Below are 21334 nucleotides of genomic sequence, written 5' to 3'. Positions count from 1 at the left end.
ATATTGCCGGGTTCCCGTGTTACGTGTTCGACGTAAACGTCACGGGACCACGCAATCGTCTCCGAGACGATCAGCCGTCTCATCAGGCCGGCGTATCCGGATGAGACACGTTCGATTGTACAGTACCGTCTGAGGCTGACAATTGTTACTATACATACATACAAAGTCAGGAGCATAACAGAGCCCTTGTGAAAGCAAAAATTGAAAAGAATAATAAAAAAATAAAAAGCTTACAGAAAACACATATTCACATATTTCTCTTGCGTTTGTATTTTGAATTTAAAAGCCCACATCAAAGTTCTTTTATTTATCACTCAAATTTTTACAAATTTGTAGAAATAAATTTCCTTATTTCTACAAATTTGTAATTTATCTTACAGAATCACTAGCTCTGCGATCAGCAATTGTTTGCAGTCTATAATAATGTTGTGTACCTCGATCTCCAGGGTCACTCAACACGTCTGCTACCACTAAAATAATCTTAGGACTATGATGATCCTAGTTTTTGGTAACTACCGACACAGTCACACGCTCTCATCATCAGTGGCAAAGAGTCTTTGATGTCGTAGGAATATGATTCGCTGTCACTGCCGAAACGTCGTCAACGTAATGGTCCGTGTGCCATTCGTCGACAGTGCTTCGACAACTGTATCCCATTGACCATCATAGTGACAGCGGACGTGTCAAGGAGCGACATCGAGCTTTAATTTCGAAACTATGAGTATGTAATTTGTTATTTTTTTATCGAAACACTGTCGACGGCTGACATACGGACCAACATGTTAAACTGACAGTGATAACGTGTCAACGTCAAAACTTCAACACCGAAAATTTTTCCAACGCTCCAACTTAAAAAATAACACGTGCACAGATTTACAGCCGATCACGAAACGTCGTAAGGAGTACTTTACTTTACTATTGGCTCTTAACTAAGAAAAACATTGATCTTCCGTTTCCTAGTGTTATAAAAAAATAAGAACATAACGCAATTTATATTTTGGACATTCGAGTGCTAAGTTAGAAACTACATATTCGTACAAAGACTTTATAAGCTGAATTTTCGTCCGTTAAGTCTCTTTTACTCGATTAGCTATAAATTGTACAGGGTGTCCATAAAGTCTCTTTACAATTTCAAAAATTTATTACAAAGGCAAATGAAAAGATAGATAAGTGGAGATTATTACAAAATGAGACGTATACATTTAAGTTTTCTCTGCTTCATTTAATACACCTCTATATGAGCACCATTAGTTCGATAAAGCGAGGAGGAGTGGTCGACCAAAAACATCGATCCTGTAACAAATCGAGTACCGTCTTGATGTGCTTATATAGAGGTGTATTAAATTAGGTAAAAAAAAACTTAAATATATACGTCACATTTTGTAATAATTTCCACTTATCTGTCTTTTCATTTGCCTTTGTAATAAATTTTTGAAATTGTAAAGAGACTTTACAACCTCTTGTACAACCTCTATAACTCCCTTGTAATTCAACTTTATCGAAGTTCGACTGTATTTTGGTTATCCATTTTGGTTATCACTAGTTACCTGCATGACATTTCGTGTATTTCAAATTTGGACAGACACGCACCACTATAATTCTCAGCGCATGATCAAACTCTCGAGGTCTGGAAGTCGAGTGGCAGTCTGTCGATGATAAGGACATTCCAGCGGCAATTTCGAATCTCTCCTTCTCATTGGCAGTTATTTAAAAGCGGTCCTTCAACCTCGCCCACCGGTCAAGGATTCGTTGGCAGTTCGATGCTAAGTCTGATCGACTTCGCTTCGAAATCCTCCATCGATTTTTCACTCCATCGCGTCTCCACAAAAATCTCTGAAACTATCATCAAAATTGCTTAGCACTTTCTGATGATGAATCCTTCTCAATACATCTTCTTACTCTTCGTTGGGACCTTCTGCGTTTACGGATTATGGAAAACAAGTTCCCTTTCCTGGCAAACTTCAACCGTGCACGCAAAGGCATCAATCCAGTTCGATCTCTCCATCCCAGCCTCTTCTCCGTCTGTTTTCCGTCGGTTCTCCAACAAAACTAACCGGAAAATCATCGACAAAGGTCACAGGAAGTATCGAGGAGTCGTATCCAAGTATATGTTGGAGCTGTACCATCGCGGATCAGATGTCGACATAGTTCGAGCGTTAGAGCCGATCCGCGTGTCAGGCCCAACGAAAGACGGGGCCAGGATTCTAGTATTCTCAGTGCCTCACTCTGACCCAGGCGAAGCTCTGGAGATAGCAGAGCTACTTGGCGTAGCTGGGTCCATTCTCAGAGTGCGTTTGGACTATGTGGATGATCCTGGAAGCTGCCGGTCAAGAAAGGATGAGAGTTGGAGGGCCTTCAACGTTACATCTGCGGTGGCCACAAGGATTGGTAGTGTTGTCAGATTTCGAGTGTACGGTAGAGTTGGTTACCATCCTTATGGGGACGGTCCAATCTTGCTAATGAGCTACACCAAAATGAGGAAAAAGCGTCCAAGGCGTTCCATTGAGGAAGAGGAGACGGACGAAAGCGACGGCCCTCGAAGAAGAAGAAAGAATTCATGCAGGCGACGTTCTCTTTACGTGGACTTCGCGTTGATCGCGTATGACGAATGGGTCGTTGCTCCGCCCGGTTACGAGGCTTATCAATGTTCTGGGAAGTGTTTCTATCCGTTCGGTGATCATCTCAGTCCTACGAAACACGCGATTGTGCAGACATTGGTGCATGGTGCTCTCCAGGGTGTCGAAGGTGGTAGCAAACCAGTTGGGAGAGCTTGCTGCGTGCCGACGAGACTAGCGCCTACTAGTCTCCTTTATCTGGACGCCAGCGGGACTTTGACTTATCAATACGGGTACGAGGACATGGTTGTCGCCGAGTGTGGCTGTCGTTGAGGTGCTTAAAACTAGAGATGGATTCGAAACTAATTTTACAATTCTAATTTAAATTTAATCTCGAATCCAAAACTTTGCAAGATTTCGAAACACTCGAAATAAAGATGAATAAGATGAATTTCCTGTTTTAAGAATTGGTGTGTCAACGCTTTTACATGAATTTTTGCTAGCCGCAGTTAAACAAAATACAAACAGAAATATCTGATCGCGATTTTTGTCTAAGAACATCAAATTCGTTCGAATTCTTTTCGGATCTAATCTATTTTTTCTTATGTACTCAATAGTTTTTTTTAGAATATGATAAGTAACAAGATACTTTTTTTTTTTTAAATAATTTTTGTAGATTTGGATATTTTACATTATTATTGCAGAACGATCGATTACATATTTTTAAAAACAAAGCTCGAGTTCGCGAAGTATTTAGTACCGAGTATTTGAGATATACAATCAAACATTCTTCATTCACGCTGCAAATGATTCTTTATTCAATAATTTTATACTTTTTTCTTATTTGAGTTTCGAATCACTAAAAAGGTTTCTTGGGTTTCGAGAAGTTTCAAATAATCCATCCCTAATGAAACTAATAAAAACAAACACTTTCGTGTTTTAATTCTTCTTCAATAAAAATATGATTGATATAATTAATATGAATAAAATATGATAAATAATACAAGAAATAACTAAAATATATATATATATATATATATAAAATTTAAAAAATATAAAAATAAAATGTTTTAATAAAATAAATGTATATTTTTTGCTATAACAAAAAATGTGAAGACGTAGCGATGGTTGCATAGAAATAATTGCAGACATAAACGATTGATGAACGCTCGAGTATAGACCAGATTTTAATATCGGTTTGTTCAGTACTTTTGTCATTTCTGAGTTATTATTTTAGTAACAGAAATTTCCGATATAATTTAATACTTCTGAAAGATGAAGTGCTGTATTTTCCCGGTACTCTAAAATAGTTTTTGCATTACTGACTGCTATAAATAAAGTGTAACAAACCCGCATATTTCATGATAAATGTAACATATAATATATATTTTCGATATTCTGTAACATATAAAATATAACACATATTTAAGATATTTTAATAACAAAATATACCGTTAAAATTTTTCCCTTGAACAGAGAGTATATATATTGCCTACTAGCTATTATATTACATAGGTATATTATAATTCATTCTTTCCAAAGATATGTATAGATACTTATAGTTTTGAACATAATTATAACAAGCAAAAATCCAAAACAAATGATCGTAATGTTAGACAAAACTAGAGAAAATCAAATCACGACATAAAATTGACTTATACGTGAGAGGGTTTATGCGAATCTTGCATATAATTGAATACAAATTTTATTGTCAATAAAAGAATTTGCAAATCTAATTATTTATTCTTTCTTCGCAGTTTATTTCTTTCTATTTTTTTATCACTGTGTCAATTTGATACCAAAGGTCGAATTAAGTTAAAATGAAGGGCAGATGAGGATTAGAATAAATTCTTAAAAATGAGAAGTAAATATATTTCTTAAATTGTTACATTTCGATCAATTTATTCCATCGATTTGTGTTTCGACCAGATTTTAACATCGGTTTATTCCGAATAAATTGAACGAATAAGTTAAAATATCTTTATTTGGTCTAGAAAATATATAGCTTTCGCAATTTTCGTTCCTTTTGATTTATTCTATATCGTCTCTCATTTCTTTCTCTATATATATATCATAAAATATAATACCTTTCAACATATAATATTCTCTGAACTGGCAATATATGAATAAAAATATTTCTGATACAAAACATGCATTATACAAGTTTTATAAATTATAAAAAAGTTATTATATATTATAGAAAAGTAAGTAACTTGATATGTCTTTAATCCTTTATAATCTATTGAATTTAATCATTTGCTAATATCAATTTTCAAATAATATTTTGTATATCATAGATATTCTGAGTAAAATTTTTAAAAATCATTTTATTTTTTATGCTTAGCGTATTATATATTTAATATATCCTAGCTATCTATATCAAAAAAGTATAAATATTCAATTGTATTATTTAATCATTCAACCATAAAAAATTAAATGACCATGTTGGTAAAACTGGAATGACTTGGAGCGATTTTCACCGGAATAAAATTTTCTTTCATCTGAGAATTGTCAATATATCAAATACTTACGTATGTAGTATCTAAAGAAAAATGCACTCTCCTCATTTAACACGTAGTTCCCTTATTTCGATGCACCAGACACGCATGGAAGGAGAAATTAAATCTTCATAAACTCTATAAAATTCTCACGACAAACGTAAACAAACAGTTTTCGATGATTAACTGAACATCTTCGAACACATCTCGTTGTTTTTTCTGTTTAACAGATAAGATCTTCCAGGATTGTAGAGTTTCATCCTCCTAGTTTTTCTCAGCCTATGCCTACTTCCGGGTATTCTTTCCACCTTGTACACTTGGTACTTTACCACGTTCTCTGGTTGGCTAAGTCTCATGCACAGAGCCACTGGTCCAGAGAAATCCACGTCGGTAGCCAGCTCTAATTTTGGTTCCATCGTCATGGAGAACTCAGCCATGCTCTGTACGAAGTCAGATCGTACCTTTGTTCCTCCCTGGATCATGATACCAGCCTTTAGATCCACCAGCGACTGAGCGTTTCTGGACCATAGGCTCAGCTGGATCTGTCCAGCCAAATCGAAACTAACCGCACCTTGGACATCGACTTCCGCTATAATTCCCGAGGCCAATGGAATGTACTCGTTGTAATTATGGAGAGTAGCCAGGGCCTGATATGCTGGAGTTCGTTCGGATGCTGTCCCAGACCAGACATGTCCCATGAGTTCCCCTTGACCAGAGAAGAAAACGAAAGGTCTAATACCGACGCCTAGGAAATCGAGCTCCATTCCTGCGGTAGCTGGTTCGTCATCCTGAGTATCCTCTTCTTGATTGGAAGTCGAAACGAAGCTTCCTAAACCTCCAGCGAACAGACCAAGAGAGAATAACGCTTTTTCATGATTCTCAGCTTGGAGAACTACGTCGACTGTTCCACGCTTCAGTAAGCCCGAGTGAATCTCTTGGACGGTTACTAAGGACCCGTTACTATCTACCGATCTTAGGAAGTTCCTCTCGAACGCCGTGCTAAGACCTTTTTGCGCATATACGTTGTAATTAATGATATCTATTCCACTGGTACTCAAAACTTTATTCAGCTTATTAGCAAATTGAGGATCCTTTTCAGAGAGTTGTTCCAAACGTTGACTGAGATACTTCCTAACCTCGTAGGCAGGATCTGTGCTTGCTAAATATTTCACCAAGTATCTAATATCTTCTTCCGTTGAATTCATCTTTAGAATAATATCCAAGGCTATAGTCCTGGAACTACTGTCTCTCCTAGGTCCGCCTATCTCGTAAAACACTTGGTTGGCTGCTGTTATTACTTCAGGAGTTAATGAATCTTTGGGTAGCTCTGCTAGAGCCTTCCAAGCGGCAACATTGAGGGCTTTGCTCTCACTCGTTGCAAATTTTAACAGCGTCGGGATCGCAGTCTTGGTTCTTAAATTTCTCAGAGCCCTGAGGAATCTCAATTTGCATTCTTCCCCTGTGCAACTATCGAGACCGAGTTCCAAGCTTTCTCTTGTCTTTTCGATAGCACCTGAAGACTCTAAATGACGTGCAATCGCTGCTGCAGTTAAAGCTATCGTTTCTGCCACTTTATCGTTCGGATTTGTTTCTTCCGATCGCTTGAGAATATTTTTGGCGATGTCTGCGTTTGGCGTTGGAGACAAGGAGAGTGCCCAAAAGTATCTTTCGGTTTCGTCTCCTATTTCATCTTGTAGAAGAATCTTCATGGCTGCTTGATGACTTGCTAGGGTTGAGGCCGCACCAAAAATGTCCAACAGCTGAAGTTTTAGTTGACGATATCGTGGGCTTTTCAGAAGCTTCAGTAATTCATCTGGGGTAGCTGATTTCACTAGAGGTACTAATTTGAGGAACGCCGAGGCAGATTTCCCTGTACCCACAGCATTGTTCTCCAAACTGCTACGATACTCCTCGATAGTTTGTTCGATCTGATGTAATACAAAGATAAATGTGAATTTTTATTTCTAATTGATTATTTCTTATGATTTTAATTTTTTATCTTACAAATCTCTCAATATTTTTAATTGTCGTTACAAAAAATGAAGTAGTTTATATATCTAAAAATTATATACTTTTCTTATAAATGCATATTTGTGCCACTAAATGAAAAATTATCGGTATTTTAAACGCTTACAAATTTATAAAGAACATGATTACATAAAATCTTTATTTTGGCCCGAGTTTGCTCTCTTCAAAGATGTTTTCATTTTAATTTCAACCAACAAAAATTTTGAAAATTTTGATGATTTTGAATTAGATACATATCTATATTTTAAGAGATGCTTTTAAGAATCTAAATACGTAAAAATATCATATGAAATATCACATATCTTTGTTATAGATAATTGAAGAAAATGTTCAATGTGCTTATAATATAATATTATTGCATGCTTCTGCACTCGCTCTCAAATTCTGAGTTCTTTTTTGTAGATGGTGTACATTATTCAGCTCAATTGAATATACAATAGATTTCAATTAAAATAAAAATCACATCAAAAATTTGTTTAACTCATATTTATAGATATTTTTTGTAAACATTAGATTGAGCGTACTAATATGTGCAATTTGAAAACTAAAATAAGATTCATGTGACATATTTTATTTTATTGTGTAAATTCTTTATTTAAGAATCATTTCGTAGAGTATGACGTGTCTTTCATTTCCTGTCTCATTCATTTGTCATTGATTACTCGTAAGAAAACAAAGACCAGGAAACGCTCGACAAATAAACTTGCTGACTGACGGAGATAATTTTCCGGCTTACGGTCAACTATTGATTTTGGCGAAAGATTAGTTTTTATGTTGATATAAAATGTTTATAAAGTGGTGAGAACCAATTAATTAAATTAGAATAAATTAATTCTGGTACTATCTTGAACAGAAGTTGGCAACTTTTTCATTCAAAAAAGGTAATATTTATAAATACATATTTAGAAGTTTAACTATGCATAACTAATTGGTCAATACTTTTTTAGTGTCAATTTATTGCATTTTGCTATAATTGAGATTAAATGTTTTGCTAAATTCAACGCACCATTTCTTATATATAATGCATCATTTCTTATATATAATGAATATGATACTTCGTAAAATCTATACAAATGTTTCAATGTAACTAGAAACACAAGTATCAATCATTCTAACATCTAAAAAATAAATAAACATACTTTGTTAGTATTAATATAGCACCTATAACAACGGTTCTTAAATTTTTTACACCATATATGATTTCCATCATATGTACATATATTATCCTTCCTCCTCTTAGATGTACAATTTTTGCATTTCAAATAAAAAATCAAAAAACCTTCTATTTTAGGATATTACTTTATATACTTATATTTACTTTATTAACTAAAGATTCAATAGTATTTCATATATAACTAATTTATATAACTGCATTTAATTCTAATGAAGATTACTGAGTTAACGAGAAACCTGTGATTGTTTTTTTCTTTTTTTGCACGGTAATGTAATTCTTTCATTAAAATAGTGAAATTTTCCTTTTTCAATTGGGCGCCCTTCATCTAACTTATATACAGAACAAAACATTCCCTTAAATTAACATTAGCAATTAATTAATTTAAGAAATTCCCCTTTTTGCCCTTCTAGGATTCTAGGATTACTATAAAAATGTACATTCTGTAAGAAAACTGAAAAAAAAAAGAAAAAGAAGAACAAACTAACCGTCGGACATCCGTTGTCAGGGCACGAGAACGGTTCCAATTGTAGCTCGATGCTCGTTTCTCTACATCTAGGTTGTACAGCAGCGACAGCTTGTTGCAAGGTATCAGCTAGCACAGTTTTCGTGCTAAGTGTGCCAGGCAGCAATTCCAGTGTCCTTTTCGATGTAATGATAGTACCGACTTCCGATCTGGCATTCAGTGACATTCGATGTCTCTCCTCATCGCGAATCAAGCTAGGCAAAAGCTGTGGCGTGAGCTCATACGTTGAATTTCGAGTGCTCGCAAGCTTCGCGCTGAACAACGGATTCGAGTGTCGTTTCTTTGGTAGTAGAGTACTTTTTTCGCAGGATGTTTTTCGTTTCCCTATTGTTTTCGGTCCCAGGGAATGGTACGTTACAAAGCAGAAACCGGAAGCGTCTCGTTCTTCGATGTCATTATCAAACACTCTATATTGCAGCAAACTCGCCACCCCACGTTTAATGTTCGCCGAAGAGAGGCTCTCTGCGGTATCCATGAAGATTGAACGCACCTCACCGTCTCTCCAGACTATCAGGAAAGGTCTCTCTGCAAGCGTGTTTATTCTGGAGGAGTGTTCGACAAATCCTTCGGGTTCCGGAGCTCTTCGGGATTTAATCCATAGTTGCGGTTGCAGAAACTGTGCAAGATTAAAGAATTGATTTTTATTTGTCACGATTTGGACTGCTATTTGTAGAAAACAATCAAATGATAATAGACAAAAATCGGAATATGATCTTGTCTCTTGTACTTTTCTTATAAAATGTTATACTATTTTGCAACACATAAATACAGAGGTGAGGCTCTGTAATAATAGTTCTAATATAACGTTTAACGTTTTTAACGCAACATTTTCTAACGTAAAATATGTAGTTTTGATATTTCTGATATGAAAATGTGCCGTTAGAATTGCAAATAATATTCGTTTAGCAGACAATGTTTCCTTAAACAGGCAATATTGTCTCCTAATTATTATACTATAATTATCTATTTATACTATATTATTATTTATATTATTATATTATTTATATTATAATTATGCATCATCGTTTCGAAAATGTACATAGGTATTTGTAGTTTTAAATATATATATATATTTGAAGCTTTGCAACTGATTAAGGGAAAACCAAAATAAGCAAACCATCCAGAAAATTTCAAAATTTTAGTTTCTCAACCAAAATTTACGATATTTTTTTCTTCCATTCGATTAATTTAGAGCTCTAAGCTATGTTTTTCGCATAATACAAGCTACATATATTCCATTCGGTATCTCGAAACATGTAACTTCAACCTTATCAGAAAAGGTTATCATAGTTTCATATTGGTAATATACATATCACTCATTTCTTGATTAGAAATGCTACAGAAATTTTGTTTTGCATCTAGTAACTCAATTATATCGTTTTATATACATTCGAGATACTGATAGATAAATTGATTCATTGCATATGTGCATTTTTTCATGTGAATATTGAAAAAGATGAAGTTGTAGAAAATCTCTTCGATTTCGATGATTTTTGAATATGTTGTAGACATCAACATGTTAAACAAGTTTTTTTTTTTGTATAACTGATGATTGAATCTAGTTTTCGAGGTATTTGCAAAGAACTGTTGACACCACTACAATAAATTTTGCCTATAATTATGCGTCCATAACAGCGTATGTACATGTATAATATAATATAATATAATAGCTGAATATAATACTGAGTTAATTCAAATAGCCGTATTTAGGTACAAGATGGTTTGGCAAACGACTTTCGAAAAAAAGCTCAATATTTAACAATCAGGTATCGAAATATAAACTATTATATCTTCAGTTTCAATACAATTCTTTACAAAAAAGATTTCCTTACAATATACATAGATAAACTATTTATGCTACTTAACATTAATAATTTGATTTAAGTAAAAGATACACTCTCTTGATTTAACACGGCAGAATAAACCAATTCAAACTTAAGATTCTGATTTTTTCAGAATCACTCAATTAAAAATGAAAAAACAATTAGCCGTGAAACAAACCAGCAACACTTATGTAAAATAATTATTTTTCGAACAAACTTGGTAAAAGTTGTCATTTTCTATTAAAGAAAAACAAGCAGTTCATAGCAGTTATTGTTTCATAGCAGTTATTGTTTAGATTCATAAGTATAATACAAAGATAAAGAGAGCAATGATTGATGTACCAGCTATGCTTATGTGTATCACAGATGTACATATTGCAAAATTTAATGGGCTAGTACCGACAATCTTTAGCGAATATTATCTTAGAAAGGTGAATATTTAGGTTTGAAATGTTGATTTTTATAATATATTTAGAAATCATCAAAACAGTATTTTTATAATTTTACCACTGAAAAATATAAACTGATCATTGTGTTACTGATAATATATAATTTGATAACTACTCTGTACTCTGTTTTGAACACGAAAAAATTTTATGATAACGTATTTACTTGAAATATCAAATGAAATAAATATCAAATTCTAAATAAAAACTTTCATACATACTACTAACAATATGTGTTAATAGCAAAAGAAATTTCAAAAATATGTATCTCTTCATTCACACACAAATAATACTCTAATCTTAAAGTGTTCGTATTTTCTAAAAATAAAAGTTATTGTAGAATTCCATTTATCTGAACCATTGAGTCATAAGTGAGCTATATTCCACTTAAAGCTTACAAAGCTTACAATACACAATAATAGTATTGTATTGTAATGAGTTCATTGATTCTCCTCACGACTTCTTCAAATAGAACCTCACATCCAACAATAGAGAAATTCCGTTTGAACAGAAATTCACTCAATCGAACATTGGTTAAAAGTTTCGTTCAAATAAATGGAAATCAAACAATATTCTTACCTGGATTTTCAGCAAGAAGCTACTCGAATCGTCCGGTCTCTGCCAGACGGCGGTCACGTCCAATTCGCCGGTTAATCGGAAGCCAACGTCCCCGCTGGATTTCGACGGAGCTGCCTCGCTAAACAGCAAGGTCGTCGTCAGCTTATATTTCAACCCGCTTCCCAGATCCCAGCCTCTAGTGGCTCCAGCCATCGCTGCAAAAATTACGCACACCTTTAAGTACATGATCGACAAAGTAGCAGAGGCAGCGTGAATCTATTCTTCCGTTCTGCCTCTGACGAAGAGCTCGACCGAAGAATTTGATCGAGGACACGAACACGACGCACAGTAATTTTGGTATGCGACCCGGCAGGAGTCACCGATCGACTGACAAACATTGTTACCGTGGAATGGTTCGTTCGGCTATAAGCCGATGGGACACACTGGATAGCAATTGCCTGTGTAAGTTGATCCTACGTATTCTGTTATGAATGTGTATGGGTATCGTTCGCATGTGGTTAGATACGTGCATGTAGGATGTTGGATTACAGAGCGATTACGGAGTTATGGAATATAGCAATATATACATTTTTTTTTCTTTTTTTTTCGTTCAGTGATGCGACAGAGACGTAGAGAGCAAGAGGAAATACCAATGTTAATATTAGTTCGAATTTGCGCACGTTGGTAAATATATGAATAGTTTCTATGCGAAGATTTAACGTCTTTAGTAATAGTAGAATAATTTAGAAATAGAATAACGTATGTAGGCACTTTTTCTCATTTATGACGTAAATATAATTCTATCAATTGATGCGAAGATTGCACCTGAACTTGCCAGCCTATTATGATTCGTAATTATTATCATGCATTATTTAATGTTTGTTCCCACAGCAAAATAATATCTTTGAAAACAGGTAAGATCTACGATTTTAATTACATATATGTTCGCAAAAACATTTAATACGCGTCAGTGTTGGCACTTCATTGTGTTATAATTGCAGTATAACAAAAGTAAACACATTCATACAATTGTATATACAAGGTGACTCAAATATATAAGGAAAAATTTTTTAAATTTGTGATTAGAAAGTGAGGAAGTATGAACAATGAAACGAATTTAATTTTATGAAAAAAATATTTACAAATTGGAAGTTCAAAAATTTATAATACTTCTTCATTAAACAAGTCAAACACACATAGCATATTCTCTTCTAATCGTCATCAGCAAAATTAAACGATCAAATTACGTACGATATCACATATAAATACTTAGACAGTTCAAATATAAATTGCAATAATTCAAATAAATCTTTTTAATGTAATTATAATATATAATTAATAGAATATCAATTAATATAAATAAAAACGAAGTAATTGAAAATGGTTGATTAATTTTACAGAGATACGTTAGTTGAGAGATTTAACAATGTTGAGATATTAGAACAATTGAAATATGTCAATTTTTAGTCAAAAAGTTTCTAAATTTTGTCTAAATTATGAAATGTCAGCTATTTATTAGAAATGAATATAGAAATCGAAAAATATATTCTTTACATTAAATTAAACAGAGCATTTGAGTTACAATAAAATTGAAAGATTTCTGTTATAATAAAATGTAGAAAATTAAAAATATTTGTCGAGCATAATTATAGAAATAAAATAAAATAAAAATATTAAAAAATTCGATGAAATTATTCTAGATATCCAATTGCTTATGTACGATATATTACTTTAAAAATAATAAACGCGTTTCATTTAAAAAATTATTATTTTTATAAAATGATCTGTTACTAGGTTATTTTTTAACCAAACACTTCCATAATTATAGAATTAATAATTTTAATAAATATAAATTGATCTGATCTAGTTTAGTTCTTGTAAATGTAATTATAATATAATTTATTTTTAATGAAAATGATACTAAATTTTAACAAAAACGATAGATCTATGAATAAAGAAATCACATATTATTTACATGCAAAAATTAATGACTCGTTCTTCTCGATTTCATAATAATTAAATTATGCTTATGTTCAATACTCAATTATATTTATAATATTTATACTCATGTACTAACTCATTTTTGCAACATAAACATACACAATAAAAATACAAAAATAAACGAAAGATAATTTTGTAAACATTCATGTAATAAAGCTAGGAAATAAAATAATGAAATAGAACGAGCTACTTCAATTTCCTAAAACTTCACAAACTGTTAAGGTTAACATTTTATATTACAGACGTTCATATTTTTGAATCGTCTGGTATACAGGCACGTACCTACACAAAATCGTCACAATTTCGAACGATCTGAAAACGATGAAGTTTGCCAATATGCCGTTTACGAGATACATGCATGTGCAGACACGAGATTTGCTTATGTACGCACATAATCACACATCACTACATACTCCAACGATAGGCACCGTTAATTCATCAAGTCCCTGCTACACGACAAAGAAACGGAAATAATACACTCTCCGTTCTTGCAATTAAACAAAGGAGAAATTGCGGATACCTATTTAATCTTTAAATAAAAATAACCGTCTTTACGTAAAAATATTAATAAAAATTCATTTTGATTTATTAAAATAAAATTAATTGCTTACTACCTTGTCTTGATATTTGATTTCACTAAAGTAAAATTTATACATTTTCTGTTTTGAGTAAAATTAGCCAAATGGAATGAGATTCAATTGTGAATACCTAACCACTAATAGGTTACCTAGAGAATTATTCCGTCAAAACAGGCTACAATTCTTTCTTATTCTATAAATCCCCATAGTTCTATAGTTCCCCATAGTCTTTAGCTTTTATTAAGGAATTTAATTAAATCGCAGGAAGTAAATTATAAACAGAAAAATTATATTTATTCTTTATTTTATTTTAGTTTTTTTTTTTTTAGTAAATTTAAAATAGAAAAATGTTCATTTACCTGGTGCCATTTGACAGTAGGAACCTGAAAAACAAAAAATTCCGATTAGAACTTCATTTTTACAGAATTAAAAAAATCATTTAAACATTTAAAAATGGAAGGAATAAAAGTTTAATGAATTTTAAAAGAATTAATTTTTAAAATTTTTAAAAGAAAAAATCTATTTACTCTAAAGCCGAATGTACATTAGTTAAATTAGTTACTTTGTTGCTGATTATTATAGAATTCGATCTGAGTTAGAAAATATATCCAATGTTTCGAAGACTGTATCTTTGGTTAACCAAACAAAAGTACAAAATGAAATACTAAAAAAGAACTGAGGATACACATACATTGAAGAAAGAAAGAAATTATTCCACATGATTCATCGGATTCTATTTAGAAATAAGATAAAACCTTGTTCTTTGTTCAATTCTACAGTTTAAGCTTTGTATGAATATTTATGTGTATCTCATTTTCATTCAAAAAGCCATTAATTATTTAAATGAACTATCATCAAATGCCATATTTCATTTTATTGTGCTTTAGATATGTAGATATTTTCGTAAATTACGGAATACTTTATTTAAGGAATGCTTTACTTAGTAAATATGTATGTATACTTTATTAATTACTTTACTTAGTAAATATAATGTACGTGTAATTATGAAAATAAAAAAAATTAATTTTACATAGAAATTTGCTTTACCACTAATAATAAATATAATAATTTCTCTATTTTGGATATTTTTACGTACATTATATAAATTCTATAGATTTTTGAAACTTCAAATTTTCCAAAAATGCATAAACAACAATGACTGTTATCAATAATTTTTATTATTATTGTAACTTTAACAATATATAAGTTAAACACATTAATAATTTGTTCAATGTAATTATATTAATTATTCAAGAAATATATTTCTTAAGGTTATAACTGCCATAAATGACGATTCGTTTAACTGGGTAAAGTAAAGCAAAAACATTTTAGAAATGAATTTTTAAACTATTGAAAATATTCGTATATAAGCGACAGTAAATATATTTATGTATGATATTTTTTCTCCATAAATAATATCCTTTAACTTATACATATATATATATATATATTTATATAAACTGCTTTAATAATTTGACACTGAATAAACTAGAGTAAATATAACAATAACATATAACAATACAAATACTTTTATAACATATAACAATATAAATACTTTTATATATATTAAAATTCGTTTTAATAATCTGAAATCGAACCTATAATATCTCTGAGGTATGCCTCTATAGTTATAAAAACTTTGAAGCAATGTATTAAAGCAATGTATTAAACATGAAGTACATTTCCTGTTTTGAACGTCATTGACACAATAATTTACTTCTAATTGCTTAACAATGAAATCAAATAAAGATAAATGACTAAATAAACATGTGTACCCTTATCATGATCTATGTATAATACGGTCCAATTTCTCAATTGCACTTAGAAATGTAGTTATCTGTACAAATATCCGAATAATCTTGAGCACTTATAAGTTAATCTTATGATTCAATGAAGTACTTTTCCCTTCCTCGACGGATTGTTAAACGACGGACAAATGGAACTACGAGATGATTTAAAAATCAGCGAGAGAAACGACGTCGCGCGGGAAAATGCAGAAGATTGGAACGCGAAAACAGTCGAGCCAACTGGTAAGTCAGTAACTTACCGAAGAGTACCAGAAAGTAGACGAGGGAAACGGTGAGCGTCGTGAGCGGCGTTTCCGAGTAGGCCATTCTTCGCTCATTCCTTACGGACGACCTTCCTCGCGTTCTGCCTTGCACCGTGCTTGTCCTCTTCTCCTTCTGCCAGTAAATACGTGCAATTAGACAAAGCAGGCTTGCGCTATCAAACCCCGCAACCATTTCTGACATGCCCCTCCATTCCAAGCGGAACCATTCTCCTTCCATTACCAATCCCCTCCGCTAAACCTGCTATTATGATGGAGAGAGAGGAAAAAGGAACATTTGGGGATATTTGGTGATCTGATTTTACGCGCGGTGCATTCGAAAAGAAAAATACGTTTTGTTTTGACATTGGATATTGGATACTTAATTTAAGAATTAATTACTGTGTTCATGTAGAAGAATTAATTACTGTGTTCATGTAGAGAAATTAAGACGGCATTAATATGTAATTGTTATTAAACAATATTATCAATTGTAACTTATATACAAACGATAGTGCACATCATGTACCGCCTATTTGAATAAATTATTCCTAACTAGCGTAATAGATTGTATGTGTACAGTGTCATGTTTTAACAATTTTTCGTAATAAATGGAATATCATAATGAATTCTGCGAACAAAAAATGATTTTTGAAAGAAATATTATTCTTGGCTTGAAAAAAAGTATCTGTAAGTATTAAAAAATTAATTAAGAAGTATTTATTGGTCTATATAAAATATTTATTCATTTAAATAAGAAAAAATATCCGTATTACATGAAAAGGGCAATATTAATAGAATATTATCGAACAAATGAAATAAAGTATTTCGGAAAGGAATTTCTAAGATGAAATATATTCAATTTCCGGGAAGATAGCATAGAGATCTTGAAAGTTATCTACATAGTTATCTACATAGTTCAAACGAGGTCAAAGTACTAGAGTTTAACATTGACACGCACAAAATTACTATAGCAAACATTTGAAAGTCGTTCAGTCCTTTTGGAATAAATTCCTTTTAGATGTGTGACATTTTTTCGACGATTAAATTTAATGGACTAAAAATTTGATTAAAATTCATAAAATTTATAATTATACAACTTTGAAAATAATTTCATGCTGAAATTACTTATAATTATATTTCAAAAAAAAGGAACAAAGAGCATTTAATCATTTGTAAGTATTTGCTTTGCACTGACTCAGTTTCAACAAGTTAAGTTAATAAGTTGAGGAAATATTATTATTAATTGTATTATTTCTAAAAACTGAACAATTTTTGATCTAGATAAAATACACAAATCTAAAATATATTGTAAATTATATTCAAAATACATACCTTTTGTAGTTAAAACCATTAATCTTCATTTTCCATAATCAGATTCCACAATAAAATTTTTGAACAAGATCATTTTTATATTAAGTTTAGAAGTAAAAATTGATTTTCTAGTTGCAATAACTCAGTGATAAAACAAATTCAATTTTGTATATAATGGCCAACTAAGTTGAACAAACAATGAATATTCTTCATAAAACTGATAGAATATAGGCATCGCTATTTAAACAAGTAAAATTTGTCAAAAATGACGATATGTCCAAACCTATAAATAACGTTTTATATCCAAATGATTTAGAAACGTTCTTATCAATTTAAACGACCTTTACTCCAAGAATCACTCCATTGCTTTTTCAACTGACTTTCAACTTCATTCTTTGGCCCCCAAAACAGTTGTATATCCACAATAAAACTCGTCAAATCAGTTTAATTTTGAAATTGGAAAAACTAAATAAATAATACATATTTATTTTATAAATCGTTTATTACACTACAAACTTTCAATAAAGGAAGAATGCCCGAAACTTAATTAAGAAGACATAATAAAAAGAGTTCACAGATTAATCTTATAAATGACTTTTTTTAAAATTTAATCAATCGATGAAGACTATAACGATCAACGTCATTAGTTCTCAACGCGCAAGTTTATTGTTAGAATAACTAGGATAAATTATTTCTACTAATTGCAGTTTTTACATTTATTACTCGATAAGCTTTTATAAAAATGCGTTGAATAATCAAAAAGAAGTGATTACAGTTTACAGTCAAACAAAATAAAAATAAATCATATTATTAAAAACAAAAAAATGAAATCTTTGTTCAACAAAGACGATATTTTATAATAAATATAAGCACTATTACTATCTAGCGTTAAAAAAATGTTGGTACTAATTGAAAATTATATAATGAAAAATAATTTTTTGGTTTCTAAGCGTTTCTTTATAATAAGTACTTAGAGTTCTGTTCTTAGTTAATAATTAACAGACAAATGATCTTTTTTCTATATCACAGCGGAGCAATCTCTCTTATTCTTTTTTTTGTACAATTCCTTATAATATTAAACCATGCTTTATATCATTATAAATATATATATCATTTCGGCAATAAATTTTATTAATGTATTTATTGTTATGTAATATGCACAAATTTTCTAACTTTCTTTAGTTATCATTTTTATAAAAAATATGTTGTTCAGTAAAGTTCTATTTAATCTAACATTACATATTAATATTATATATTATAATAATATAAACTCAAAATACTTAAAAAGAAATTTTAAAGAAAACAATCTATGCAAATATTTGAACTCTTTGTACATCAGTCAGACTAGAGATTATGTCTTTTTACTTCTTAATTTCATAAGATGTCCTGAAAATTAAATTATATGTATATTTATATATATATAAATAAAATATTTAAATGTAATTCATGATTAATAAAAATTAAGATAAAATAATTACGTGTTTTTTGCATTTCCGAAGAAACAGAATTTTCCTTTGGAATAAATTTGTTGGAATATGTTTTACATCTTTTAGCAGGAGGCAGAATTGATCTATTTCTTTCTTCATAATTCTCGTTTTCTGTAATAAAATATGTTTATTTAAACATTGCATTTAAAAAAATAAAATATTAATTCATTTAAAAAGAAAAAAATTATCATCACCAGAAAATTTTACGTTCCTAATGGATCTCTTCTTACTGCTATTATTTTCATCTATATCCATTTTTTCACAATTATTAATATTGATTTTAAAAGAATGTTTCCTTGTTTTCTTCTCTAAAGGAGAGTCATTTTCTTTATGTTCTAGTTCTTGAGCATACACTTTTCTGTAAGATTTTCTTTCATTTATAGGTTTGTTCGTTGAAATAATAGTTCTATTTCTCAACATTTTTATACTTTCATCACAACTGCTAATTTCATTTTTATTACTTGTAGGAACATGTTTTTGTGATAATGTATTTAAATTTAAAATACTTTTATCTTTCTTAATTGGTGTGGAAGTATTTATATTTAAAGACACACTTTGATCTAATGTTACACCATTTTCATCTTGAGAATTTTGTTTTCTCATGCTTCTTTGTGGTATGTTGAAATCTTTATTTGTTTCTTGTAATGGTATTGCTGCTTGTACCTGCACAGATGTTATTTTATTATCTTGTGAATTTTGTTTCACATCATATTCATATTCATTAGGACTAGTATTGTCAAACAACTTTCTTTTTGTTCCAATTTTTACTTCATCAGAACTATTAAGATCAAAATTATCTATTCTCAACAATGTTGCAGCTAAATTTAATCTTATCTGTGTTTCTTCATCAGTTGGTATTTCATTTAAAGTTATATGATCATCAAAATTGACCTTATTTGTTGACTTTATACGATATTTTGTCTCAAATGGATTCTTTGGTTGTTTTAATATACTTCTCCCTGGTGTTTGATTAGAATTAATATATGATATTGAATCATCTAACTGAACTTCCGGTGTTTTAGATATTGTTGTTATTGGGTAACTATCTTTTAATAGACATGATTTTCTATGTTTTGTAAGTTCATTTTCATTAAAGCCAACAAACATGGACTTTATTTTATGCTCTATATTAGGACTTATATTCCTTTGGTATTTATTATTTAGTTTACTGGTTAGGTGTTGATTAGATTCCTTATTCCTCCTAATTGTTTCTGTCATTTTCTTTTTTTGTTTTCCTACAATATCTCCAATTTTTTTTGTAAATGATCTATTAACGAGCGTACCCTCTTCTTTCCAATCTTGTGAACGAAGTTTCTCCAGTTTTTCAAATTGCAAGTCACAATTTCTTATGTCCGTATACATCATATCCCAGAATCCTTGCAAATCTTTACATGTAACTAACATTTCTCCTCTTCCTATTTCACAATGAGTGATCAATGTACGAAATCTTTCAAATTTTTTATACATTAGCAAATTTGTTTGTTCAATCGTTTTAGTTATTTCATATTGACCAACTTCAGTAGTTTCTGGCTCTGTCTGAATTTTCGTCCATTTATCACATAATTCAACTAATCTACTCATTTCTCTATGCAAAATAAAGTGAAAATATTGTGCTGTACGTTCCTCTTCTTCGACTGAAATATTTAAATTTTTCATGACAGTGTCCTTTGTAGGAATATCCTCGTCGTTTGAAGAACGACCGAAACTTAAACTATGTTTTAATTGTTGTTCCTTTCGAGCATTAGATTTTCCACGACTAGAAACTATATAAGGTGAAAATAGAATTGGTATAGACGAAGAATTCGACTCTGCTGATATAGAAGATTCATTTTTACTTGAAGAAAAACTTGCTTCTCTGTCACTAATATTATGCATTTCACTGTTATTAGCCATTATTTTGCTTTCATTACTATTATTTCTAAAGAAGTTTTAATATCTCGTTCACACGTCTGTAATGAAATAAACAATTAGAAACGGTGATTTCGAGTATCAATAATAGAAAAATTTTGTTAAATATAACATATAATTGTATTGAAGTACGTACTGTCAAATTATATATGATAAGATCACTAGATTAATAAAGCTTGTTACGTCCCATTCATAACCTTTACTTTCAGCCCAACTGTCTCGTTGAAAAGTATATTCCTTGTGAAAGTTCTGTCATAAAGGAAAACTCGGAAATGACTAGCGACCTCTATTTTCAACGTGAGTGGAAAGGCGGTTGTTTAGAAAAAAAGGCGCTTTTTTACATCGTATCGCCGTGCTATTTTCCCAAATCCAATCCAAGTTACAATGTTGTGAG

At 31.0% G+C, this 21334-nt stretch overlaps 3 protein-coding genes across 4 annotated transcripts; 1 reads left to right on the top strand and 2 right to left on the bottom strand.

Moving 5' to 3' along the window:
* Nucleotides 1-1555: 1555 nt before the first annotated feature.
* On the top strand, nt 1556-3134 carry LOC122535238 (bone morphogenetic protein 6-like). The gene has a single exon (XM_043666597.1). The coding sequence runs from the start codon at nt 1869-1871 to the stop codon at nt 2886-2888; it is 1020 nt and encodes a 339-aa protein (XP_043522532.1). The 5' UTR covers nt 1556-1868; the 3' UTR covers nt 2889-3134.
* Nucleotides 3135-3610: 476 nt separating this feature from the next.
* Nucleotides 3611-16559, bottom strand: LOC122535241 (microsomal triglyceride transfer protein large subunit). Of its 2 annotated transcripts, none has more exons than XM_043666599.1 (5): nt 16232-16559; nt 14544-14567; nt 11627-11820; nt 8741-9394; nt 3611-6981 (listed from the first exon to the last, which is right to left on the bottom strand). In XM_043666599.1, the coding sequence occupies exons 1-5, from the start codon at nt 16470-16472 to the stop codon at nt 5236-5238; spliced, it is 2859 nt and encodes a 952-aa protein (XP_043522534.1). In that variant the 5' UTR covers nt 16473-16559; the 3' UTR covers nt 3611-5235. The 2 variants fall into 2 exon arrangements, with proteins under 2 accessions (XP_043522534.1, XP_043522535.1); XM_043666600.1 differs by lacking the exon at nt 16232-16559 and adding an exon at nt 15960-16121.
* Nucleotides 16560-17633: 1074 nt separating this feature from the next.
* LOC122535242 lies at nt 17634-20958 on the bottom strand (the record flags this gene model as incomplete). Its single annotated transcript, XM_043666601.1, has 3 exons — nt 17634-18931; nt 19024-19143; nt 19227-20958. Coding segments are annotated over 3 exons (1887 nt in total), but the record flags the coding sequence as incomplete, so codon positions are not given.
* Between the last annotated feature and the right edge of the window lie 376 nt (nt 20959-21334).

The sequence above is a fragment of the Frieseomelitta varia genome, unplaced genomic scaffold (assembly GCF_011392965.1).
Source record: "Frieseomelitta varia isolate USP_RPSP 00005682 unplaced genomic scaffold, Fvar_1.2 scaffold_686, whole genome shotgun sequence".
In the NCBI taxonomy this organism is placed as follows: domain Eukaryota; kingdom Metazoa; phylum Arthropoda; class Insecta; order Hymenoptera; family Apidae; genus Frieseomelitta; species Frieseomelitta varia.
This window is presented reverse-complemented; position numbering and strand designations above follow the sequence as displayed.

Bases quoted from the DNA above. Each gene is read 5' to 3' on its own strand.
- LOC122535238 (XM_043666597.1), top strand. From the start codon at position 1,869: ATGATGAATCCTTCTCAATACATCTTCTTACTCTTCGTTGGGACCTTC.
- LOC122535241 (XM_043666599.1), bottom strand. From the start codon at position 16,472: ATGGAAGGAGAATGGTTCCGCTTGGAATGGAGGGGCATGTCAGAAATG. The intron at 14,568-16,231 runs GTAAGTTACTGA...TTTGTTTTTCAG, and splicing joins CTACTTTCTGGTACTCTTCG to GTTCCTACTGTCAAATGGCA. The intron at 6,982-8,740 runs GTTAGTTTGTTC...GTATTACATCAG, and splicing joins CTGACAACGGATGTCCGACG to ATCGAACAAACTATCGAGGA.